The sequence below is a fragment of the Oryza glaberrima genome, chromosome 3 (genome assembly GCF_000147395.1).
Source record: "Oryza glaberrima chromosome 3, OglaRS2, whole genome shotgun sequence".
In the NCBI taxonomy this organism is placed as follows: Eukaryota; Viridiplantae; Streptophyta; class Magnoliopsida; order Poales; family Poaceae; genus Oryza; species Oryza glaberrima.
In genome coordinates, this window is record NC_068328.1 from 20716044 (window position 1) to 20743645 (window position 27602).

At 38.5% G+C, this 27602-nt stretch overlaps 1 protein-coding gene across 1 annotated transcript; it reads right to left on the reverse strand.

The window, feature by feature from the left end:
* Positions 1-16727: 16727 nt before the first annotated feature.
* Positions 16728-22255, reverse strand: LOC127765379 (probable potassium transporter 16). The gene is made up of 10 exons (XM_052290263.1): positions 21699-22255; positions 21199-21421; positions 20842-21090; positions 20309-20359; positions 19555-19815; positions 19292-19344; positions 18717-18837; positions 18362-18616; positions 17481-18274; positions 16728-17374 (listed from the first exon to the last, which is right to left on the reverse strand). The coding sequence occupies exons 1-10, from the start codon at positions 21870-21872 to the stop codon at positions 17120-17122; spliced, it is 2436 nt and encodes an 811-aa protein (XP_052146223.1). The 5' UTR covers positions 21873-22255; the 3' UTR covers positions 16728-17119.
* Positions 22256-27602: the final 5347 nt, after the last annotated feature.

Below are 27602 nucleotides of genomic sequence, written 5' to 3' on the forward strand. Positions count from 1 at the left end.
CATGCAGCTTCCCTTTTATAAGCTCTCTTTCTGACTCTCTATCTCACGGAGAAAGGTGGTGCAGCTAGCAGCAGCAGCTGTGGTCGCTCCACGTGTTCCAAGTTTTTCTCTGCTTCTAGTTACCTTATCAGAGACGACGATAACATATGGCTCCAAGAGATTCAGAAACAAAGACCGCGTTTTCACACATCTGCTCATTGATCTACTCGTCTGAAACCGGTACTAGTAGTTTCCGACTTCGCTTTCTGTAGCTAGCTTACTAGCAGCTAGTCCATCCACTGATCTATCGATCGACCGATATATGCATACATACGATACACTCTCACACGTGCTTTCGCAACCGCACAGGTCGATCCAAAGGGTGCGTACGCGCCAACAAAGTCGCGGGAAAACGTAAAACATGGCGTTCGCGTCGGCAGTTACCATCAGGTTCAGATTCAGAGACAGTGACGGCTGGGTTGGGCTTATATTTCGACGTAGGAGTACCGAATAATCTGTGTTCGTCGCTTTGCTCATCACGAGTCAGCGTTTTCATACCTTAAGTTGGCGCGTCCAACCAAAGAGCAACGTAACTAACTGCTACCACTGTCTTAGCTCTGTCCTACCTGTGATCCAGCCTTCACTAGTACTACTAGCGTGTGTTTAGTTCACACCAAAATTATAAGTTTTGTTGAAATTGGAACGATGTGAGGAAAAAGTTGAAAGTTTGTGTGTATAAAAGTTTTGATATGATGAAAAAGTTAAAAGTTTGAAAAAAATTTTTGGAACTAAACTCGGCCCTAGTATATAGTAGTGAGAAATTAAATTATTGCAGCTGTGGTCTTCATCACCACAGTACTAGCAGATTGTTCCCTGTTGAACAAGTGCTTTAATTTGACAACTTGGTATATACTCCCTCCGTTTTGAAATGTTTAACACCGTTGACTCTTTAGCACATGTTTGACCGTTCGTCCTATTTAAAAAATTTAAGTAATTATTAATTCTTTTCCTATCATTTGATTCATTGCTAAATATATTTTTATGTAGGCATATAATTTTACATATTTCACAAAAGTTTTTTAATAAGACGAACGATCAAATATGTGCTAAAAAGTTAACGGTGTCAAACATTTCGAAACGGATGGAGTATATGATCTCTATACGTCAGTTAATTACTCCTTCCGGTCGGAAATTCTTGTCGAATTTTGACCCAAGGGACAACTTTTGGTTTATGATCTCTGTATATACAGATAACTGCATTCTGCCCGCGCCCTGGCAGATTGGTAATCTCGCCTGTCAAATTGATGGACTCGAGAGTCCAGACATTAGTATGGCAGAGCCAGCTAGTTCGTCCAGTCAACACTCGAGCCATGAAAAGTATGCATGCCACCGGTTTAATTAACGAATGGATGAAGGTAGATAAAGCTGGCTTTGGTCTCGTCTAATGAACTTTCTCATAAAGTTACATCGTACTGTCCACATCTCTGTACCGTTCTGCTCTGGGGCAGGCTACATTACAGACCGAGAAAAACAGAGCAAAGTCGTCAGTTCCTGCGAAATGTAGCACCCGCTCACAGCGCATGCTGACAACATTTGAATAATTTTGATGATAATGGGATCAGAGACTGTGGCCCAATATTCCTCGCACAGAGTGAGTGTATGTGTGTATATATATATATATAAAAGTCACTTTAGACATTAATATATGAATTAGGAAAATGTTAAACAGCCCAACTTGTGGTATTGCAAAAGAGTTTCTTTATGGTACACCGTACTACTGTATACTACTCTCTCCATTGAAAAGTGTTAAGATTTTTTTTTCTTCAAGATGGTAATATTTGTAGTCTCTATACAATCAAGTTTTATATAAACAGATTGTCATTTTGTTTTGCAATACTAAATTGTTGACTGAAACTCCGAGACACCATCTTAATACTCATTGATTGATTGTATGTATTTGCAGTTTATTAGGGTGTGTTTGAATGATACTCTGGCTTTAGAGCCCTCGCTCATGCAGGTCCATCCAACCATTGGCAAATGAAATCGGACGCTTGGGAATGATGCCTGGCTCGGGCATGAATCTCAGGGCTTGATCCAAACAGACCTTTAGTCTTTGTTACAAACATGATGATTGCAATGAGATTCCTGATATTCCGTTAGGTGAGGATAACTATTGATTTGGCGTAAACTTGACACACATGATCCGACTTCTGATCAACACGATCCAAACACTACAATCGCAGCAGCACGTCTCATTTGGTTATCAACCATGCCAAAACCCAATTGATCTCACCGAGAAGGCTAATCCTTGCATGCGAACTGAAGAATACAAGCCAGAATAAGAAAAACAACAACTCAATTCCATATGAATTATTAATTAATTATGCAAAGTTGAGGTTCCACAAACCGATGAACAACGAAACTGCAATGGTAAAAATAATCTAAGCAATCCTAAATCTAAACTATGATGTCTACTGATTAAATATGATTAGGGATATCCTAGAGTTAGTCCTAGTGTATCTACCCCATGGGATTTTCTCACAATATAATTATAAGGCCCAAGGCCCAAATCAAACTCAGGATGGATGAGGTTTGTGGATTATTTTGCCGATTCCTAACATCTTGGGAGAAACTTTGATGCGGAACTAAAACCATCTTAAAGTAGACTCCGTAAGCATTCCAACAAGTACTCATGGGCCCCAAGATTTTTTTGGATCAGTGACTAGGTCCATTTGAAATTGATGTTGTTAGGAGAGCCGAATCAGAATCCAAAACGTGCAGAACTTGATCTCTTATCTTTTATAGACCAAAAGTGATGTGGTGATACAGGAGTAGACTTGGTGAAGGTCTTGGTTTTTTCCCAATCAACTTCTTTGATCATTCAAGTACTTCATATGCATGCTCCCCTTTTCTTTACCTATGCAAGTATTTCTACAAACGAGAAGATACAAAACTCATGGTGCAGTAAAGTGTATATATAACATTTGGTTGATGGATACAAAAGGTAGACATGGTCTTATCCGAAATAGTGATGACCTCATCCTAAGATGAGTTCATTTCTCTTTGGTCTTGGGGACAAAACAAATAAGCCTTAGACTTTTGGATGGAGGGTCACTAAAACTAATTAATACTCATAGTATGGGTAGTATACACCACTAGTATGAGTATTGAAGAGGAAAAGTATGGCATATCTATAATTTGCTGGGTAGAAATATGCAAAGACACATCTCCCCGTTGTTTCACAGAGGCAATGAGGATCCAAGGTTCGACACAACAACATCACCACCTACCGGAGCTTGCACAGCAGCAACGGTGGCCACGTGTTGCCTGCCTGTGTTGTGCTTCATCCAGCGATGGAGGACTCGCTAGACAAAAAGGAACTAGGATCCTTAATCTTGTATACTTTTTGCTAGCCATGCACATAGTACTCATAGTCACCAGGCTAAGTATTGTTCAATCCTAGTGAGGTACATAAGTAATTAGTATGGTTTTTTAGCAAGACAGGGACTAAGATAAAATAGAGTTAAAACAATCACCAATATAGAGGAATATGATGAAACAATGGAGGAGAGCATTTTTTTTAATCATTATTCCCTTTTTTTTCTTTGCCAGTGTAGTTGTGGTCTTGTGTTTGTTGAGATGAATCGGTATGGTTATATAGTACTGTCGACCACAAATACGTTATGCCTAGCCATACTATATATTGTAATACGACTGGTGCCCTGACAGCTCTCGTAAACTCTTGGGTGAAAGAGTGAAACTAAACTTCTCCAGCTTCTCAATTGTCCTCCTCTTTGGCTCTGGTGGGCTCTCCATTGTCAAGCAGAGGAAGAGGGGTCTCTCCTTGTACATCCATCAGTTTAGTCGGGTTCTACCCATTAGGTCTCATGTCATCATGTTGGATTTCTTTTCGTTTGAGCATGTAGGTCGTCGGCGAGCCCTTTCGTCCTTGAAAATTGAAGTGCCATTAATTTGGTTTTGGTGATTAATGACAAATCCAATTATGTGAGACTAATGTATTTTTTTATAAGCATTTCTTTGCCTAGTGTCATGTGGATATGAAAGTGGAGTGTGAGGGGTGATTCCTGGACTTCTTATGAGTTGAGATAGAAACATTCATCGATGGTGGACCTAAATCACAAGGATGAAATGCATGGAGATCAAGCTACATGTATCGCTCCTTCTCTCCATGTACATATTGATATGTTGATATATAATATTTCCATGTGAATAACAATATACATGTGAGACTAATGTTTTGTTTGAGTCTTTTCTCTTATTTAGTTTCTTTACATTGAGAACATAAAGATGATGAAGGTATACATTTATTTTAATGCCAATATTTGATAAATGCCTTCTATTCTTGTATAGGATAAGCTCCTAATGTTTCATTCTTTTTATGCATACTCTTGATTCACATAAACATTTTATATGCATATATCTAGGGGGAGCAAATCCTGTACTTTAGTTATGCATGTAATTGATCCAAGTTATTCACTTTCATTTAATTGGGATCTCTACATTTGAGCATATGATTGAGTATATGACACTTGTGGTGTTGATTAATACTCATCATTTATTTATATCCTTTTATACATGTGATCGATTGGTCAATATGTGGATGTTGACAACCGGATCATTGGGACTAATAGTTTTATTGAGTTGAATGAAAGAAATAGGTCCCAAGGATTTCAAAGGTGTTGATGCTCAAGTGATATCATTACACCTAACGACACTAAGAATGACAAAGTGAAGACATTGAAGATGTGGGACACGGAGTGGCTGTTATGGCAAGACGGTGAAGGGCAAGCGATGCTCGGTCGCGATGGACTATGCGGCAGTGAAGAGCAAGGGGCTTGGCACCGAAGAGCCAAATCCGGTGGTGAAGGGCGAGTGATGGCTATGTCATGATGGACCGTGCGAGACCATTTGAAGCTACAAATAACCACATCAATCATTTGAAGAATATATGGTGAAACGGTTTTGGCATTGGCGTCCCTTAAGACAATGAAACGAAGATGGAAAGAAGGCATTTCTATTGGTATAATTCTCTTACTAATTAAGTTTGAGTTTAGGAATGCCGTACTATCAAGAGGGATGCAACGTCGATATATTTGTGTATGTCTTGGTGCTAAAAGTGACCTATCATAGTGCTATCTTGAGTGAAACCCAAGATTTAACCTATCCTTTTAGTGGATTTAGGCCTTGTTTTTAGTTTAGTTGGGTAGTCCTCTAAGTGAGCTTTCCATAGAGTCCAAAATCATCAAAAACAGACTCCCGAGCAATAAGTTATAGTCGTTTTACTCTATGCTTTTCGGAAATTCCGAAAAATTACTGGAAACTCGGAAAATATTTCGGAAATATCTGAAAATTATCAGAAATTCCGAAAATGGCTGCGAATTTGAGATTGGTTTCTGTAAATTTTCGGACATATCCGAATATGCTTTTCAGAACTTCCAAAAATTACAGTCTTGGCCTCTAACGGCTAGTTTTTGATGGGCTCGGGTATACAAACTCCTCCACCCGTCCTTTGAGTGGCTGCTGTTCTTGGGGAGTATTAAACACATTCAAAGCCAAATAGCCATCCTCATTTCCCTACCTTGTTGGTACATATTTGTGAGAGGGATTTGAGAAGGGGAGAAAGTTGGATTGAGAGATTGAGAAGTTGAGAGCTAGTAAGCTTCACTCCATACTTTGAGCACTCGAGTTCATAGCAAGCAAATCTTTGATTGTGCTTGTTACTCTTGGGGACTAAGATCTCATAGACGGCTAGGCGTCGCCAGTGAACACCCAAGGTTGTGGTGTGCCACGGAAAGTTTGTGAAGGCTTCGATTTCGCCTCCGCAAGGAAAGAGATCAAGAATGAAACCGAGGAGTGCATTTGTGCAACCTCGTGAGGAAAGGGTTGAAATAGGTCCGGCCCTTATGGCTCCTCAATGGAGGCGTAGGATCTGTTGATCTGAACATCGGGAAACAAATCACGCGTCTCCTCTCTTGGTTTTTCCATTCTTGCATTCTCTCATATTGTGCTTGAGCTTGTTTTTACCCGATCTACTTGCATGCTTAATTGATTTAGTTGGTGACCTTATATCTTGCTTAGATACCTTATTTTTCACCTTTTGATTCATAGAAATTTTGTTTGTTTGAGGTATAAGTTCATAGCTAGTGTTTTATCTCGTTATCCGCCGAACTTTTCGGTTGAGACCGGAATTTCGAATCTCATACCGGAAGTTCCGATTTGAATCAAAAGTTCTCATCATTCCAATATGCTATGAAGTTGTGATAATTTTTAGCAATGCCTATTCACCCCTCCTCTCTAGACGACACCCAGGTCCTTTCATTCCTGGATTTCATGGAACGAAGATGTTAGAGTTCCTACCCTATTCTCCCTCATACCATGGCAAGTCCTTGGGAACTAACTCTAATGGGTAGAAAAAGGAAGCTAGATAGGCGTTAAGGGATCCTCTTGGTCTAACCCTAGACACTGAAATATCATTTTTAAAATAGTCACATTCAATTGCATTGTACTACAGAGGGCCTGATCGGCTAGGTACGCTCCTTGGTGATTTTCTTTTATGTAGACTACCATGCAATCTTCATCTCTGTTGCTGCCATGAACAATTAGGTTGTCATCCTCTCAGTTTTTGATTCAACGATGCTCTACTTCAGCTCTAGCAGTACTCTTCTATGGCATTGCTGAACCATTCTCAGCTACCAAGGCCTTAACCTCCCCTTGGATGAGGCATGTGTAGAACATGTGAATTGTGTGCGCATGTTTAGTAACACCTCGCTAGTTTAGCAAGGTTGGAACAAACTCATAAGGCATCTTCCCTCCAACCATATCACTCTTGGGTTAACCCTTTTACACGAAGCGAGGACGAAAGTGTAAGTGGAGTGCTATATGTAAGTGGGCCCGTCCATTGGTTGGGCTGGGCAACGCAGTTATGGAGGGAGGGCTGTGACAAATGGTATCTGAGTCGACCCTCGCGGTTGGGCGTACGGGTCAGTGTGCAGGCATATGACGTCGGCACTGGACGTACGGACGTGCACTAAGAGAGGGTGTATTACTAGACATTTGCCTATATGTTTGTGTGGCTATGTATGTGAGTTGGACCGACAGGGATGTCGGGTCCTTTGAGGGGGAGTGTATGTGACATCCTGGCCCAATTAGGATGAGACCTGTGTAGCACACGAGAGCTGTGTGCGCATGCTTAGTACCACCTTACTAGTTTAGCAAAGGTGGAACCAACTTATAAGGCATCTTCCCTTCAACCATATCACTGTCAGATTAACCCTTTTACATGAAACGAGAACGAAAGTATAAGTGTAGTGGTATGTATAGGTAGGCCCGTCTATCAGTTGGGTTGGGCTTTGTAGTTCTGGAGGGAGGGCTCACTACTACAAAACAATTTTTCTATACGAGGACCCCTATAGATTGCAAGCGGACCATAACTAGTAGCGTCTGTAAAAATCGAGCTCTATTTTCACATGGCTCATTATTTTCGCATGCAGTTGCGTTGGCCGCATACGAAGAATAATCACGATTTTCATAGACCTTTTCTAACATGTGGCCCATCCAACCATATGCGAAAATGCTTTTGGACCGTTTGCAAAAACCTATTTTGGGGCTGTCAGTGGCGGATCCACTTTTGGGGCTGGTTGGTGTGCTAGCCCCACCTCTAATTCTACTCCTAATTAGTCATTAACAAGTGTATTTATTTATTAGTGAAGAAATTTCCGGGACGGCAAGAATGCAAGCTGCCTCACTGCTTCTATTGCCCATACTGATAAAGCATAACATACTCCAAGTATACATAAAATATATTCACAGATATTTGTAAATATTAATATAAACACGAATTAAAATAGAGAAAGTTCTTTTCGTCTTATGCGTATTTAGTTTTCATTGAAAAATATTTTAGTTGATATATCTTTATTTGTTTTAATCGTATTATATTTGTTTTACACTAGCACCCCTCAATTTAAATCCTTGATTCGTGACTGGGGGCTGTTACAGTTGGGGCATAATTTTCTTCACTTGTTATGTCTGCTATCAAGCACGTCAACCAAGTCATGGTCGATGCGGGCATAAGACAAACGAGGACCTTTTTTGCTTTTCTCAAATCTTGCAAGCTCATGTGGAACTTAGTGTAATTTGGTCATCTTGAAGGGCCTTTTCTGCAAAATTGGTTGTACTCCCATTTTGATCAACAGTAACCACTAATAAGGCAAACAGCCTTCTAGTATCTCTTAAAGAAAAATACTAGATGCTACTAGTACTCTATTACTGCCATTTAAATCCATGGCTGCACGCGGGGCGGCAGCTGGTTAGCCACCGATCTCTCTCCGAATGCCACGTGGTTAAGTACAGCGGTTGTTGGTGAAGTTGTGGTTTGACGTGCGCCTGATTCTTAAAGGAATGGTACCGTGTCATCGCAAACGTGATGGATGGAACACCCCAGATAAGAAAAACTATATCACATCTAGACTAAATAACCCATCAATACCATGGTGGATAATTTTCTAAATTATTACATTAGTTAAAAAATGCCTTTATCAATGAGTGTTAGATTTTATCGTATTAGAGCACCGCAATGGTAAAGTAAGGTGCTCTCTATAAAACATGTACATCTCAGCAATAGACTAGATTAATAGTAAATCACCTCAATAGTATGTCTACATAGGTATCTATAGCTCTCTCATGCATTGCCTCGTTTTTCTCTATAGACTATCTCTAAGCTAGTAGATAGCTTTGCTCTCTCTCTTCATTTAATATCTTCTAAGTATGAAAATATGCTGACATGGATATCTTGTAGAGAGCTTATAGATAATCATTGTGGGTGCCCTTAGTAACCTTATCACTAGTACGGCTAACTAATGATATTTCTCCATTGTCAATCTCAAAAACACACATCATACCAATTATTTCTGGACTTTGGGTGATAGATTTTAATGATGCAAATTCTATCTTCTCTTGTTACACAGTATTATCTTAATTATTTACACCTCACTATAAAAAACGATTTTTCTATGCGAGATCCTATGATTTTTGCAAACAGACCATAGGTTACCGCGTCTGGAAAAATCGAGCGGTATTTTCGCATACGGCTCTTTAAGAAACCCGCATGAAAAAAAAATCAAATTTTCCATCCGGACGTCTTAATAAGCCGTATGCGAAAATAAAATTTGAAAATAGTTTATCTCACTCATTTTAACTCTGAATTGGATGATTCTTTTTCCTAAATGTTTCTAAAATCATTCTCTGTCATATTATTGTGTTATTACTGCTATTATTTTGGCCATTTTTTTATGACTTTATTTTATCAATTAAAAATTTGAATTTCAAATCTTCAAATAATATTTTGAAGCAGTAAATAATTTCAGATGAAAAAGTCATCAACATAAAAGTTGTAGAACTCATCAAGACATATACAACTTTTATTTTGGTCATTTGTTCAACCGACAAAGTGATAGTAATATTATTTATAAAATTTAGATATCTCTCTTATAGTTTCTAAAACCAAATGTGAGATATATAAATTTTGTGAACAATGTATCACTTTGTCGGATGAAAAAAAGACCAAAATAAAAGTTATAGATCTTGATGAGTTACACAATTTTGTTGTTGATTACTTTTTCAGTTGAAATCATTTAGTATTTGAAAATGTTGTTTGAAGTTGTCATATTTTCAAATTCAAATTTAAACAGTTCAAATAAGTTATATAGAAAAATGACCAAAACAAAAGTTGTAGATCTTGATAAGTTATACAACTTTGTTATTGACAATTTTTCAATTTAAAATCATTTACTAACCGAAAGATTATTTTAATTTCTTATGTTTTAAAATTTAAATTTTATATAGTTCAATCAAACTCGGATGCAGAAATGACCAAAGCGAATTGGTAGATCTCAATGAGTTCTACAACTTTGTTTTTTACAACTTTTTCACATAAGTTCATTTAGTATTATAAAATTCGATTCAAAGTTTAAAAAGCCGTATGATTTTTTCATACGGACGGTTAAGTGGTCCGCATGTGAAAATGTACCCGCATGCAAAAATATCAGCCTATTTTTTTCATCTCTCCTCTCTCTCTACCCCTCTATTTTACTCTCCCCCCTCTCTCTCTCTTTCTATCCTCTCTATCGTTTTCTTTTGTCCTTTCACTCTCCCTCTCCCTCTCCGAGATCGAGCGTCGGCAGCCAGGAGCAGGCCGGGCGGCGGATCCAGCGGTGCGGCCCTCGGGAAGACCATATCCGCCGCCCTAGGATCCGGAGCGGCTGCAGCTACAGTGACAGCGAGCGGCGGATCCGGCGAGTGGGTGGCGGCGCCACCGCCATCCCCTCCTCACCGCCGCCGCCGACAACTACGACGACGAGGAGGCGACCGGCTCCATCCCCCTCCCACCCCGATGCCGCCGCCATCGATGAGGAGGAGGCAGCCACGTCGACGGCGACCGCTCGGCCTCCTCCCGCCCGGATCTGGTGGCGGGAGCGGTCGGCGCCAACGTGGGGGCGGCTTCCACGACGACGCCGGTGTTCGGTGGGAGCAGTGGCAGTGGGCCTCCTGCCACCCAGATCTGGCGGCAGCGGGCCTCCTCTCGCCCGGAACTGGTGGCGGGAGCGGTCGGCGGCGACGCGGGGACGGCTTCCACAACAACGCCGATGGCCGGCGGGAGCAGTGGCGGTGGGCCTCCTCCCGCCTAGATCCAGCAGTGACGAGCCTTGTCCTGCCTGGATCAGGCGGCGGGAGCGGACGATGGTGGGAGCGGGCAGCAATGGGAGCGGACAGCGGCGGCTCCCACGACGGCTGGAGAGGAGGGCGCGACGCCGGTGCACGGCCACCGCCGAGAGCAGCCAGCGTGATTCTTTTTTGCAATATTATTTTTTTATTTTGGATTTTTTTTGCATGCCGGCCATGTAAGCAACCGCATGCGAAAATCGTATTTTCGCATGCGGTTGCCCTAGCCGCATGCAAAGATCGTGATTTTCGCAGACCTTTTCGTGCATGCGGCTGGCCCAACCGCATGCGAAAATACTTTTCGCCCATTTGCAAAAACCTGCTTCTTAGTAGTGTCTTCCGGATGAATATTCTATGGTGCCAATTGTATATAAAAAAAGATCACTACATAACAAGTACTCTATTCTAAAATATAAGACACATCTACTTCTCTTAGATATTTCATAATATAAGGCGTGCATGTATGCATGTAATTAACTACTAGCACTTTTTATCTACTAAATTACTTTTTTTTAACTCTTTCACTCTCAAAATCTCTAATTCTATTGGGTGCATGTATTGTATTTATTAGGATGATTTAAACAATTAGATGATAGTTGTTTCTTGGTCTTTGGCCTTAAGGTGGTTGTACCTTATATTTTTTTGGAATTGAGGGGTACACGCTATACCGCATTTTTACTATTGGGATGCAACTCATCTAGTGAAAAATTAATTCGGTCCCGATATTGAAGTTTGCTATATATGCAAAGCAGCCAATTAGAGCAGGTACAATAAGCCAGCTGTAAACATATTCTAAGGAGATAAATCAGGAGAGAGAAGAGCAGCGGGCTACAGATTTGTAGCCAGCTGTAGCACGGATTTCAAGACGCAGTGTGTCTATGACAGGTGGGACTAGGTATTAATAGTATAGTATGTAACTATTGTATGAATGAGCTATTAAATTGGCAATTGGCTATAGATAAATTGGAGCTAGTAGTTGGCTATACTATTGAACTTGCTCTTAAGCACCAATCTTTCTCATGCATTCAAATCCTCCTTTAATATTTTGGGGACCAGCTGCACATGCACTGCATTGTATTTTTCTGCCTCCGATTGCGAAACAATGCATATACAACAAATGCATTGCACTATCACATGTACGGCATCACATAAAACCTTGCACATGCACATATTGCACTTAATTAATCTGGTTTGCTTGTTTGTGCTTCTCTCGGCAGACGGCAGGTTTGATATATGCTCTGAGATTATGATATCTCTTTTGCTCCCCTGCATGCTGCCAACCTTGCACGCTCCACCATTTTGTTCAGTTATTTACGTACGTACTCCAAATCTTATTAATTGGTTTTGTGGAAATAATGTTGACACTGGTGAAGCTTCCTAACCAACGGCACAATAGCAAAACCAGCCTCAAATGCAGTGTCCAGACGAACGGAAGAGGTACAATTAATATGGAAATCAAGAAACGTACTTCAGATCAATGGTACACAATTTGCATTTAGTTAGAGATGAATCCTAACTATATGAACAACTCAGATCAAGAAAAAAAACTTATAATAAGCTAGGTTGCTATTATTAATACTCCCTCTAGTACCATAATTCTTCTTTACGTTTTAAACAACTAGCAAGGTGGCCCGCACGTATGCGCGGGCACTTATATTATTGAAAGGTAAGATTATTGTTTGTTCAGAAATTTTGTCTTATAGATTAAGGGAAAACTAAAGTTTGGATAATGCTATTTTATAATAATTTAAGGGTTTTATTTTTCTTAAGGTATCTTAAAAAACCATTCACAAACTTTGGAGTAGGAGATGGATTAAATACTTACTACTTTTGAATCATGTTTTTATTTTCTTGAGTAAATAAGAACTATTGCTAGTTAATTATCATACAGTTCATCTATATATATACTGTGTAGTACGGCCGCAAATGAAAAATGCGAGTGTAAGATACTCAAAATTCTTAAGATTAAATTGTCTCATGAAGGCGTATGATATAGTAATAAAGGGAGGGAAGCATATGCATGGAAAAAAAAGAAGAAAGCGAAAAAATGAAAAAAGGGAGGGGAATTGTATGTACCCACGCATGTAGGTGCATACCTATGCCGCGGGAGGAGAGGTGGGACTTCGTAGTATTTAGTTTGTTCTAAGATCAATTTAATCTAACGGTTTATAATATTGGACCTACTGATTTAAGTGAAAATCAAGTAATAATAGATACTTTGCTTTTTTTTCTTAGAATTTCTAATATTTGCCCTAATTTATTAGAGCACCACGTGGCAGCTTGAGAGCATTTTAAGGAATTTTAAAGGACATTAACACATGTAATTAGAATATTAACCAAACAATATATATGTATGGGACATATGGTACTATTTGTTCCAGCTTCGTCCATGTTTATATACATATAGAGAAAAAGTAATTTTGTGGCTAGCAAGCCATTAGATGTCTAATTAATAGCAATTAATTTTGACATATATTTACAATTGTTCAGAGTAGCTCTTACATATTCATCTTACGACTTTGATTATCCATTGATCACCAATTTACTGATCACCATGACTTGCATAAAAAAAAATATGTACTACTTAAGGTTTAGGATAGCTGAAATTGATGAATTATCTAATTTATATGATAGCTATTTGAGGGTATAAACGAATGAATTGACTTCTAAAAAGTTAAAATGTTGTTTAAAGAAGACACCATTTAGAAACTTGGAAAGTGTGCAAACAAAAATCCAAAATATAGAATTGGAAAAAAAAGAGAGGGTCTTAAACTCCCTAGTATCACCCTTGTCGTAGTAAGAGTTCTATTAATATTCGTTAATATTGCGCTCACATTTATAACATAATGATTCCTTTCACCTGCACGAACAAATAGTACAAAATCTAAATACGACATTACACAAATACACTAGAATTATTATGTAATCAACTTTCGGTTTTAGCTTAAACAGAGCTAAGTGTTAGGAAAAACACAATCTACGGTGGTTAATTATTCTCTCGATGTATCAAACCTTTAATTTTCTTTTCGTGTTATTAACAAAATAAATCATCTCCATATATGATTTTATATGTGGCAAAGCGGTAGCGCTACAGTGGTTGTGATCACCTTAGATATCTCAGACAGTACGCTTTGTCACGTGTGCAAAAGGCAAAGGTGCAGACGTGCATTGTGCAGCAGACAAAAAGAGAATTTCAGCCACTTTATTTATTAGCAAACAATAGATCCAATGATTATAATAATTGGTCCATCGGTTCTAGTGTAAGTATAAATTAGTTAATATAGATTTTAAATTGTTAATTTAATGGGTACACAATATAATGGTGTAGACCTTATTTTGTAAGAGTGCATTACTTGAGAATAATAGACCAATGTAATAAAAAATAGATATGATGATTTAAATAATGAGGCCATCAGTTTAAGTACATGTATAAATTAGTTAGTATAGATCTTAAATTGTTTATTTGATAGGTACATAATATAATTGTGTAAAATTTATTTTAAAGTAGTGCATTATTTGAAAATAATAGTACAAAGTAAAGTAAAGAGTACATCGGTTTAAGATTGTAGATTCTTTGTTTGTAAAATTATTATTATTTTAAAAAATATATCCATTACATATATAAATGGAAAAAAAGAAGAAAAAAGGGAAAAAAAAGGGAGCCATGCACGTACGTATATACCTGCCATGCCAATGCGCGGGAGGAGGATAGGTGGGACCCCATGGTATTTAGTTTGTTTTAAGATCGATTTCATCTAACGGTGTATAATATTGGACCCACTAATTTAAGTGAAAAATCAAGGGGTAGATGTTTTGCTTTTTTCTTATAATTTCTATGATTTTTTTCTAATTTATTAGAGCGCCACGTGGCAGCTTGAGAGCGTTTGTAGGAAGTTTAATGGACTTTTAGTATATAATAGATAGATGACACGGTCTGCAAAATATACCATTGACTATATATTTCTATTATAATATATACAGTAAATAAATATGTTATTACTTTAATTATAATACTTGGTAAGACAAATCTATATATGTTATTCAAGTGCCTTTAAACTAAATATTGTTAAAGTTATTAATAGTCAAAGTTATAAAAGCTTAACCTCAACTTTGTCCAAAACATCCAAAATTATGGAATCGGAGGGAATACTGAGTTAGAAACTCATTACATTAAAAAATGGAGGTGATTTTCAAACTAAGTACCCCCGCCATCCTAAAATATAAGGCCGAACTACCACTAACACAAATAATTAAAAAACATTAGCACCTTCTCATTTGGATTACTTCAATAAACACAATGCATGCACCTAATGGGATTATAGATCTCGAGGATAGAGGATTTAAAAAAATGAATTTAGAGGTGAGGGAGGTGCTAGTTAATTAATTACATACATGCATGCTTTGTATGATGAATCATCGAAAAAAAAGTAGTTGTGTGTTGTGTTTTGGGATAGAAGGAGTATTATAGTGTTATAATTTGTTTAAGTTATTCTTAAACTGAATATATATTGCACTAGATTATAAGTTGTTTGAAACTTACTTCAAGAAAAACTGAATATTGCCAATGGAGAAGGGGTGTAGCGGCCTTCTGGTGGCCTTTCTTCATATTTTTTTTTGTGAATTTCCAACTTTATTTGATTGATACTTGCAAAATGACTAAGAGATAACAAAAGTAGTAAAAAATATTAGTCTAAAGAAAATCGATGATTCAACATTAGTTTTACCTATTTTAGGTCTTAAGGTTGGAGGTGAAATGGTGTTTAACGACTGCCAACAGTGGCCTTCACAACATTTCCACTTCACTGCAGCGGCTAGCACCACGAACACCACAACCAAGGTATATAATGAAAGCAAGATCATCACCATGATGCCTTTCCCCTTCGTTACCCTCGCCCTCGCCCATGGTCACCACCCACCTAACTCCATCTCCCGCGCCACATCCTTGGCAGGATCTGGCCGGAGGCAGGAGAGGTGGCACTACAGATGGGGGAGAGGCATTGGAGAGGTATTGTTCATCAAACCCCTTAGCTTTCTAGCTAGCATTTGAACGGGACCCCTTGATCCAGCGAATGATGTCGTTACATCGATGCCAGTCCCCGGACAGTGTTAAATCACTACTTGTGCAAACCAAGAACCGACAATAATAGCAATATCACATCTGATTTATTTCAGTTTGGGCAGAAAGCCAAGATGAACCAGCAGTGATACTCTATCATTGCCTATTCACACCTTACTGGCAGTGATGAATTTTGGTGTAGTAGTGGAAACGAAATGAGAGGAATGATGAATAACATAAAGAATGGCAAAATCATGTTTTTCTACCACCCTTAATAGCAAGGTAGTGGAGGAGCTAGCAAGGGACTAGAGAACTTAGGTAGAGCCAAATAGTGGTGCATTTTTTTAAAGCATATAAGGAATTGAGCAAACAATCAGTTTTATAGGAGATTTTTTCTTTGTTGCATATTATCCAAACAACATCCAGAGTACCCCCATCCATTCAATCTTTTGATAACAAACATCAATCGTTATGGAGTAAGTTATGATGGCATTTGAAGAGGAGTTTCATGATGTCATAAAATTAGATTGTGTTACTGTAGTTGGTCTCCGATGGAACGTTTCTTGAGTATAATTATTAATTATAACATATCTCCACTATGGATTTATATTAATTCATATGTATAGTATGAAAAGAGTACATTCTCTACCTTTCTATTGGTGGTGTGTAAACGTGACTATAATGTCAAAACAATTAAGTTCAATAATTATGCTACTTTTTAAAGTTAGTTTTGTGGTTCATGGTGTTCTACTTATGTAAAGGTTGTGGATTTGCACATTAGTTTCTTGAGAAGGGCTACTTATCATTGGATTATTGCATCTAAAATTCAGGTGATCATTATGTTTGGCAAAGTTTCAACAAGTTAATTCATAATAATAATAAATAATATTTGTCAACATAAAAAGAATGTCATTTTCTGTCCTTTTCGTCTACAAAACAAAAATCTCTTTGGGGAATCAATTGATTGGTCATATAAAATTCAGCGGTATAAATTTTCCAACAAAAACAAGACAAAATGTAATCTAGTACAGTCCAATTGTTTTGGTGACTCATAACACAACTCATCTTGCGGTTGTAGTTGGGACATAAATGAAAAAAGAAATTCTATATATATGGAACCCATATACCGCATTGTGATATTCTCGATTATGACTGTTTTCATTTTGCTGGCATATTTTCCTCCTTGCATGTAATTCTTTTATTTTTTTCCTATCATGGAGAGTCACGCAAGCAAACAAAATCCAAGTACATTTGCAAGTAAGCAAACCCTGCATGCATGATATATGCTTGCTCGACAAATCTACACCCCTTGTGTATAAGCCACCATCTTACTGATTGTTGGCATGTTTATATTTCATACGTGATTCCAACCTTGAGCAACTTGCGGCGTGGAATAGACAACATCTTCTCTCCTTTTCGAGAGTTTTTCCTCAGAAAGTTGAATATGTAGTTTACAACAACTTTCTTAAGCAGGTTGGAATGTGGTTTCGCTACCACTTCACTCTCCCCAAGTATGTAAACCACACCATTGTCCACTTCTCGTTGGATCAACTTTTGGTCTTCCTCAATCTTCAACATCTCTTCAAGGCTCATCTTAGTTGTCTGATTTACAAAAAGGAAATTATTAGCATCCAGATATAAGAACAATACATAATTTTCAACATGTTGTTCAGCTATATGGTAATTAATTAGTATATCGATTTCTTACTTGGAATTGCGCTAATCGGCTGCTCATACCAACAGGATGCATTGTGAGCTCAGAAAATGATTGGATTGGTGTAAGCATCTCCTCGGCATAAATGCCATGCCCTGAGGGTCGTCTATCCCAGGAAAAACTATCAATTCTAATGCTTGGGCAGCTCATCTTGAGTGGCTCAACCGTGTTGTATAGATTTAGGTCCCGGATATAGTACTGGAGGTACTCGACAAGAGTGGTGACAAAGTCATCAGCCATCTCTAGAGTATCCCGATATCCATATCGTGCGACACATCGAAACACCATGCACTCCTTGGGCTCCACTTGCCGGAAGAGGAAGCGCTCCGAGACATCGACATGAGGGATAGGCAAGTGCTTCATAGAGATGAACACGATCACCGAGTGAATGGTCGGGATTTTCTCGATAAGGTGAGGGAATATCGGTGGGATGCCTTGCACCAATTCAGTGTAGAAGAGCCCCACACCAGGAACCCTCTTTAGATCACGCCGTTCAAGGAGCTCTCTGACCTTATTAGGTGATACGGTATGTTCAAGCTCAAACTTGTATCGCTTCACATGCACGTAGTGCCACACGAACATGATCACCATTAGAACAGCTGACATAGCCAAGGGCATGTATGGTCCTTTTGTGAACTTGTAGAGAACTGCTGATAGGTAGACGGTCTCCGTTGACATGAAGACGACAAAGAATAGAACGATCCACCAAATATTTACTTTCCATACGAGAAGCATGACTATAGTCATCAGGATAGTTGTGATAACCATCACAAGGACCACACAAATTTCTGTTTGACAATGAAGAAGAATAGTCAGTATCATCAGTATTTGAAATTAAAAAATAAATAAGGTTGCACATTTAGAAGTGTCCTTACCATGTGCTTTGACAATGAAACCTGTCGTCCTGAAACTTAAGGTGATTACACAGGAAAGTAGGCAGAGGAAGAAGTTCACTTCAGGACTGTACAACTGTCCTGAATAACGCCTTGATGTGTGCAGTATCTTAATCCGTGGGAAACAATTCAGTGTCTGCAAGTGTGACATGGTTGCAAAGGCACAAGACACCATGGCTTGGCAACCGATGACTGACGTCATGATAGCGAGAACGAACATTGGCCAGAACAGAGGTCCTGTAAATTACAATCGGAAGAGCCATGTATACTCTGTCAGTACGTGATGACGCTGAATTTCGAAGCTTATGATAGGTGATGTATGTTTTGGTTTACATACTTGGAATGGAATTGAAGAAAGCGTTTTGTATGTGCTGCTGATCCATGTGTTTCCTTAGGTATGCTGCTTGCCCAATGTAGGTGCATAACACTGATGGGAGCAAGACAAAGGTAGAGCTTAACTGAAACATAGAAAAGATTGATCAGTTTCAAAATGTTTAATTATATATGATATATGTACAACTACCTATATATATATGTACTCCTATATCGGATAAATATTGGCAAAACACCAGCACTTGAAAAGTTGCATTAGTAAGTTATCCTTTGTTTGGTGAGACCATCACGTCAAAGCAATGGCACATAATTAATGGTGGTGTACTATGTTAACGTGTGCTTTACCAACACAACACAGCCACTGGCTGTATTTCATCTTTCAACCCTATTCACTCCAGACCAGTCAACATAACAGGGAAGAAATTAACTGGGCCTTCAAATAATTAATATCAATGAATTATATTTGCATCACTTTCAAATTATATATGGAGACACTTCTATCATTACCCTAGGAAAAAGTAAATATCTTCAGACCTCAGCTTGAATAATTCAAAGGGATGTTAAGTAATAACAGTCTACCTGAATTGATTTGATGCTGAAGTATCCTAAATCAGCAAAGAGAGCTTCTGTGCCTGTTATTCAAAAGACAAAATTGCTTCAATTAAGTAAACTTATTTACAACTATCCACAATTATGCAGATGCACATGTCTGTCCTGTCACTGCATCATGCTTAACAAAATGAACAGAGTGAATGCAATATCATCTGCCTAATGACATTAATGTTTGTTCGTTCATTTCTGTCACACAAGACTCAGTACAACATGTAATTAATTAAGCTCACCGGTAAATGTAAGAAGAACTTCACCGAGCTGGACCCATCCGTCCTTCTTATTTCGTCGGAAATAATCGATGATATATTTGGGGTTGAACGCCCTCAAGACACCGACATCGTACTTGACCAAGTCATAGATGCCAATCCCTGAGATGAGTAACAGCCACACAACAACAACCGGGGCAAATGTGTAGCCAATCTTGTCAGTGCCAAACCGTTGCACTGCGAAAAACACCACCAGTATTCCCACCGTGATCCAGACCACTTCGTCTGTTCAGATGAAAATAGTTCATCAGCAATTAACTAGTAAATCTATATGCGCGTTGATCAGTACAAGTTCTGTCATGATACCATAGTGTTCACGTTGCAATTTGGGTCACAACCTAGTAAATTAATTAATCAACCGTAGCATCAGTTTTTTAATCGAGATCTCCTATAATATTGTGGACAGTTAATAGTCTTGACAAGATGATCAGGAAACATTAGTTGTGCAGTTCAAGGAGTGATCTAGTCCTTATGCATTAATTATGTTAGACTTGATCGCTTTTGCATGCAATTTTGTCACATGCAACGTGTGAAACCGAAAATAATGTATAATATGGATTAGACTTTTGGTCCATGCACCACTGTAGCCATGTAGTATTTGATTAACCGACAATTTGCTTTTCACGTTATTTGGTTAACTGTTCGTTTAAAGACTCGCCATTTTTTAAACTGAATTCCGGGGGGTAATACTACTCTGCTTTCTGTTTTCTCACTGTACCTGTTGTCAGATGAGGTGCTCTAAGTTTCAAGCCGTTGACCGCCGACAGTACTGAAGCAAAACAACAAAAAGATCAAAATCATGTCAGGTCGATCGAACACTAAGGCCCCCTTTGAATCACAGGAATGAAAAAACGGGGGAATAGGAAAAACATAGGATTCTGATAGGAATACAAGTATAAAACAGAGGATTGCAAAACACAGGAAAAACATAGGAATAACCGTTTGATTGAGCCGCAGGAAAAACACAGGAATTTGAGGAGAGAGAAAGACTCAAAGGATTCTTAACATGAGGTAGAACCTCATGTTAAATTTCCTTCAAAATTTGCATGGGAAGAGGCATTCCATAGGAATTTTATAGGATTCCATATGATTCATTCCTTTGATTCAAAGGGCTATATAGGAAAAATTCCTATAGGAATTAAATCCTTTAAAATTCCTATGAATTTCCTTTGAATCAAAGGGGGCCTAACTATATCAAGAATTACTATGCGTAAATCAATAATTGTGCATTAATCTAGCTATATAGTGTACCAGAGACTGAAGGGTTTAGCACACAGTCGCTGATGGCCAGCGCGGTGGCGAAGATGGTGAGGAAGAAGACAGCAATCTTGGCGGGCTTCTTCTCGAGCTGGCTCTTCATCCACTGCGCCCTCCGCAGCGTCGCCGGCGGCTTCCCGTGGTCGTTGTACCTCGTCACCAGCTCATCCTCGGCTTGCTGGTTTGGGATCAGGCACACCTTGGCGTACCGCGAGATCAACGAGTACAGAGCAAATGTCCCACCTGAAAAAACCATTAATTATAATCGATAGTAAGAACAAACAAACAACTAGTGATGATCGATCAAGGAAGACTTGTATTGGGAAGCGTCGTCGGGCACACTGCACGCACCGTCGCCATCGTCGTTGGCGTGGAGGGCGATGAAGACGATCTTGACCATGGTGAATAGCACGAAGCTGTAGATGATGAGGGAGAGGACGCCGATGATGTCGTCCTCGTGCTTGATGCCGTACTTGAAGGTGTTCTGGTACACGTAGAGCGGCGACGTGCCGAGGTCGGCGTGCAGGATTCCCACGCACTGGAACCCCAGCCGCAGCGTCCTCATCCAGCTCTCCTGCATATATCAACCACTCATTCAGCCTACCTAGCCAACACTATGTGTACTACTAGATAATATTGTCCAGATTCGTTGTTATAAGAGGGATCACATTCCTCCTAAGTTAAGTTTTTTATAGGACGGAGGGAGTACAACTTAGTTTCTGCTTGCGGCAGATTCGTTCGCCATGTTCATGGATGGCAAGAGGAAAGCTAGTGCCACAAATGTTTTTGCTGAATTTTCGGCCATGGCCATGCATGCATATAACTTATAATAGCTTAGTATGAGCAAGCACCTGTCCATGGTGGCCGTGGGCCGGCCGCGTCGCGTCGCGGTAGAGGGAGTCCTGCCTCAGGACGTCCAACGGCGGCGCCTCCGCATCGCCGGCGCTGCTGCTGCCGCCACTTCCTCCCCGGGCGGCGACGATCTCCAGCTTGCTGCCTCTTGCACCGGCTTGCTGCTGTGCCATCGATCGATCTCCAAAACTTTCCTGCTTCTCTATGCTCTAGCTAGGTACGCTCACCACCATGCAGCACTGCCTTTTTATAAGCAGCGGCAGAGCTAGCTACCTACCTATACTTAGCCAGCACGCTATGCCTCAAAAGAAATAAGTGTATAAGAAATCGTATATAGTTAGCAAGAACGGTGCGTAGCCGTGTAACTTCGCAGCAGCTAAGCTCATGCCACCTTATGCTGCTACCCTGCCTTTTATAAGCAGCTAGAGGCTACTACTAATCCCTTCCTAATTAATGTCTTTCCAACCTTCTTGGCGACGCAGCTTAATTGGAAATTTCTTGGCTCTGGAAGGGGCCTGGCCTGACCGAGATATATATAATTCAATTTCAACCTGGCTGCTTTAGTTTAGGCCTTGGTGCCTTGCTCAGTTGCTTGCCGCAGGAAAGGAGAGTTTACTAAATTAGCAAGTCGTCGTCGACGACGACGACGAACGATGCGTATCCTGCAACCATATCGTCATGACTTGACTTGCTCCATCCGGTCTTCATTTGCGACTGGGAATTGAAGCTGAGCTAGCGCCACATACTGACATACTGCAGGACGTCAGTTTAGTAGCCGACGTGGTGTGTTCTACCCAGGGTTTACCTTATCGTTTGGGCCGGGGTTATTGCCACTCCGCGGTAGTGCGATAACCGTGATAATTGTGCGATAATTGTCTACAATCGCACAAAAATCACATCCAAAAATTCGAATTCAAAACTCAGTGGTATCACGGTTTCACCGCGATAATCGCACGGTTTACCGCGATAACCGCGATATTCGCACGGTTATCGCCCGCGATATTCGCATGGTTATCCCGGGTTGTGTAGCTAAAATCATATAAATGTAAAATAAATAGGGAAAAAAATCGACAATACGGTTGAATATGTGTAGAAAACTATAAATTGAGAATAATTGGAAGAATATGTAGGATACTTAAGGCCCAATATTCTCTTCTTTTTTCCAATTTGTAAACTATTTTTGGTTTTGCCCTCAAACTTCTACCAACTAGCTAGCTAGCAGCTGGGACTGGGAGGGAGGTGGACTGAGGGCCTGCTTGGTAAAAAATTTTGCCCGTGCATATCACATCGGATATACGGACACACATTTAAAATATTAAACATAATCTAATATGAAAAAATTTTACAAATTTAGTCAGGAAACTGCGATATGAATTTATTAAGCCTAATTAATCCATCATTAGCAAAAATTTACTGTAGCACCACATTATCAAATCATGGCGCAATTAGACTTAAAAGAATCGTCTCGCAATTTCCTGGCAAACTGCATAATTAGTTTTTTGTTTTATCTACATTTAATACTTTGTACATGTGTCTAAACATTCGATGTGACAGCGTGAAAAATTTTGTTTGGGAACTAAACAGGCCCTGAATCATCCATTCCTAAAATTAAATATTTATAGGATATATACACCCTATAAGTTATTTTCACGTTGATTCCAAAGAATAGGAATCCAAGGATTTTTTTTAATTAATCTGATGTTTAGAAGGGGAATTCAAGAAACTTAAAATTAAAATTAAATTTGACCAATAAAGCGACTGAAAGAAAAAATATATTTTTCATTAGGCAAAATTTATTATAGGATACTCGAAGAGCAATTCTACCATTCAACATTTTCGTACCTCAAGGTACATCTCGAGATACTTTTCTAGTGTAGTCTTGAGGTACCAAAATTTTGTGTGGAAAATATAATACCTCGAGGTTCCAAGTGTTGGATGGTAAAATTGCTCTATCCACAAGGTGAACACGTTAAGAATGTGTCATGGCCTAAGGACACCATAAAACCTTACTGGAGGACATCGTGGGTATTATTTTATTGTTTTTAGACTAAACAGAGAGATAAATATGCCAAAAGACGTTGTCAATTGATTGGGAGCAAGGAGAGAGATTGTGAACTAACATATACCTCTGTTGGAAAGAAAGTCTGGGAAAAATTTAGAGTAAGCAAGGAGAAAGATTGTGAGAGTGACATGGACATGCTTGTTAGTGGCCGAAGGGGCATTTTCATCTTTTTATGTGTTTCTTTCCCCATTTAGTTCAGAAATGAGAAAATAGTTTAACTTTGGTCAAAATCAAACTGCTTTATATATGACTAAGTTTATATACAAATATAATAATATTTATATTGTCAAATTAGTTTTATTAAATTAATAATTAAATATATTTTTATAATAAATTTATCTTGGGTAAAAAATATTACTATTTTTTTATATAATCTTGGTCAAACTTGAAACAGTTATAACGTAAAACGGAGGGAGTAGCAAATTACCAATAATATCCTTGGGTCATGTCATGTTTTTACGATATTCACTAATAAAGATCATAAGTTTTGCCCTCCCGTTATCTTTAGCTTAAAAAAGGGATTAATGAGGTGCTGCTGTACCAGCTAGATGGGAGGTGGACTGAATCATACATTGATGCATGACTCAACCGCGGCCGCCGACTCTCGGTCGCCGTTTTTTTGTCTGCGCGTGGCGCATGCTCTATCTGGGGGTAACGTACGCTCGCTTTCAGTTAGTCAGAAGTCAGGACAAAGTGGTTCAGTTTCAGACATGATGATGCAGAGCCGGTCAAGAAATTAACTGACAAATTAACTACCTCTCTGCAAAACGGAAGGTGATAACTGCTCGCTCGCACAGTTGCATATGCATACACATGCGTTGGTATACTTTTACTCCGAAACGCCGTGGACTTTTCACTATCGACCGTCGAATAATCATCAAGCTTGAAATTGCACACGGTTTCAAACCAATCGACGCTAGCTCTGGCCGGATCAACATAAAAACCTGTGGTGTTGTTAATGTATAGCGTGCAAAGCTAAAAAAGTTGTAAAAAGGATGAAAGGTCTAGCTAGAGTGATTTTACTACCAACTGTAAATATATTTCTATTTCGATGCATGTGTTTGGGTTATCATTTGTCAATCGTTTTCGATGCTCTATGATTTGATTACCTACGTGGTAAGGCATTGAGGAATTTTACTGACAACATATGCTCTAGAAAAACAGCACGTGTCCAGACATAGTAGTTTTATTTATCTACCAAAGTGGACTTTTGGGGTTTCAGTTAAACTATGATTGAGCAAATGCTCTGTTGGATGGATAGAAAACCCTTACGTTCTGGAAAAAAACAGCATTTATGAGCATCTCATACATATTGGATCAAAAAATCGGTGGTGCAGATTACATAGCGTGACAAATCAAAACGCAGCTTCTCATTTGTTGGCCGGTGTCAATACTACAAATGCCACCAGTTAGCTCGACCATCGCTTGTTCACGCATCAGTCATTATCAGAAGCTCCAAACGCTGTGTAATTCGATCCCTGTATAATACTCTCTCCGTCTCTAAATATTTGACGCTGTTGACTTTTTTAATCATGTTTAACCATTCGTCTTATTCAAAAACTTTTGTGAAATATGTAAAACTATATGTTTACATAAAAATATATTAACAATGAATCAAATGATAGAAAAATAATTAATAATTATTTAAATTTTTTAAATATGATGAATGGTCAAACATGTTTAAAAAAATCAACGGCGTCAAATATTTAGAAACGGAGGGGTAGCGTTGATTGAACTCGATTGTCGTGGCAGCCAGCGCCATATGTCGCTGTTATGCTTTTGCTATATATATCAACTATGAAGAACTTTCTGTTTAACGACATTTTCAATCTCAATAGCTTATCTAGATCAAAAGCTTCTATTTTTCAACAGTGAAGCTAGTACCCTTAGATTTAGTTTTTGCAAACGTGGCCTTTTACTTTGAGGGCAAACAATTACGCATGAAAAATTCCACACAAAAGGAAACCTAGCGAAAAAAAAGAAAAGGTGACAGTGAACCAAAAGGGGCAGATATCGGAAAATGCCATGATAACACATTTTCAACGTAGTGTGTCGGAACTCCAGAAGAGTTCTTCGTTGGAGACCAGACCTTGGGATAAGAAAGAAAAGAAGTCAAGTACTAAGCAACAAGTTCATCTACTCGGTACTACTCGATCTGAACCAAAATTAACGGGAGCCTCAGAATAGTATATGTACGTACCGCGTCTACAACTGATCACTTGAAGCGCGACAAAATAATATGAGCTGTCTTGGATTATTCTTGGTAAACACGGTTATCGTTATATTAATTATCTAGCTACTTTTCAAAATATGTAGTGTTAACAAACAAAGAGAACCCCCTCAAAAAAAAAAAGAGCACAGATATGTGATTTTTCTCATGAGGACTCAATTTTAAAGTTAATCTACTCCTATGTAGTCAACTAGTGATATAAATTGGGACAATCTGTTTGAATTAATTAATTTCAGTGTATTTCCATATTATAAAGGTTTTGTTACATATTTAATTTGGAATTTAAATAACTATATAAGAAATATTGATGGTTAAAGTTGTTTTTTTAAAAATCATTTTACTCCCACAAACTATTTCTTTGCACTATTTAACCCCTTAAACTATTTTTTCTCATTTTACCCCCCCCCCCCCCTAAAATACTTAGAAATGCTTCACTTTATTCGTTTCTCTTCTTTGTTTCTCTTTATATTTTAAACTAAAATTTTATAGTCATTGATGACACCATTATCAAACTTTCAAAATATTTTCAATTTTTTCTGTGACTTATTTTCTTGAAAATTTAAAACCTCAATGTTTAAAGCAGCCCAGTTCTTACAGCATATATTAACAATGATAGAAAAATGTAAAAACAGTTGTGGGGGGTATTATAATGCATCTATCGATTCTATTAAATTTCACTGCAAAATACTACTTATATAGAGAAATATCATTAGGGAATAAAGTGAACCGTTTCCATAGTTTAGGATGTAAAATTAACCGAAAAATACTTTGGAGAGTTAAGTGATACAGTGAAATGATTCAGTGAAGTAAAATATGCTTTTTTTTTTCTTTTTAGCCCTTGTTTAGTTCCAAACTTTTTCTTCAAACTTTCAATTTTTTCATCACATCAAAACTTTCCTACACATAAATGAACTTCCAACTTTTCCGTCACATTATTCTAATTTCAACCAAACTTCCAATTTTAACGTGAACTAAACACACCCTTAAAACATTGTGAAGTACGTGAAACCAATTTACAGTAACTAATTAGTATGATACGAGTTATCTTTTTCAGAACCCACATAGATCAGCCTATCATCTGCATATTCAGCCTGTCATTAGCAACCATATATACTACTATATTACTATATATCAGAAGCATATAATATTGCCCCGTGCCTATTAGTGTGTCATAACTGGAAAACTAATAACAGTACGTACGTACAGTCAAAGTACTTGTAGCCCTCGCAAAAAAACAAAGTGATAACGGACAATATAGCGTAACAAACGGGAGACACGAATTTATCTCATGAATATTCTAACCACACAAGTTAAAGTGCTTTAGAAAGAAATGGGAGGCACACATTTTTATATATTAGACATTAATTTCAAAAATAAAATTCAATCTGGAATCTGTCAAAAGTCAAGACACTCTGGTGGAGGGTATATGTGCTAATCACTTTAGTCCGTTATGTGAAGTATGCAATTAATCAATTTATATTTCAATTTATTTTACGTGTCATAATTTTTTGCAAATTCAAAATTAAATAAATAGAGGAAATATTGGTGTTCGAGGTTACTTTTTAAAAAGCACGTTAATCTATCATGCGCGTTATCTAGTATATTTATAAA

Coding starts and splice junctions, on each gene's coding strand:
- LOC127765379 (XM_052290263.1), bottom strand. CDS start 21,872: ATGGCACAGCAGCAAGCCGGTGCAAGAGGCAGCAAGCTGGAGATCGTC. Junction 21,422..21,698: donor CCCACGGCCACCATGGACAG/GTGCTTGCTCAT, acceptor TGATATATGCAG/GAGAGCTGGATGAGGACGCT. Junction 20,360..20,841: donor GCTAAACCCTTCAGTCTCTG/GTACACTATATA, acceptor GTTTTGCTTCAG/TACTGTCGGCGGTCAACGGC.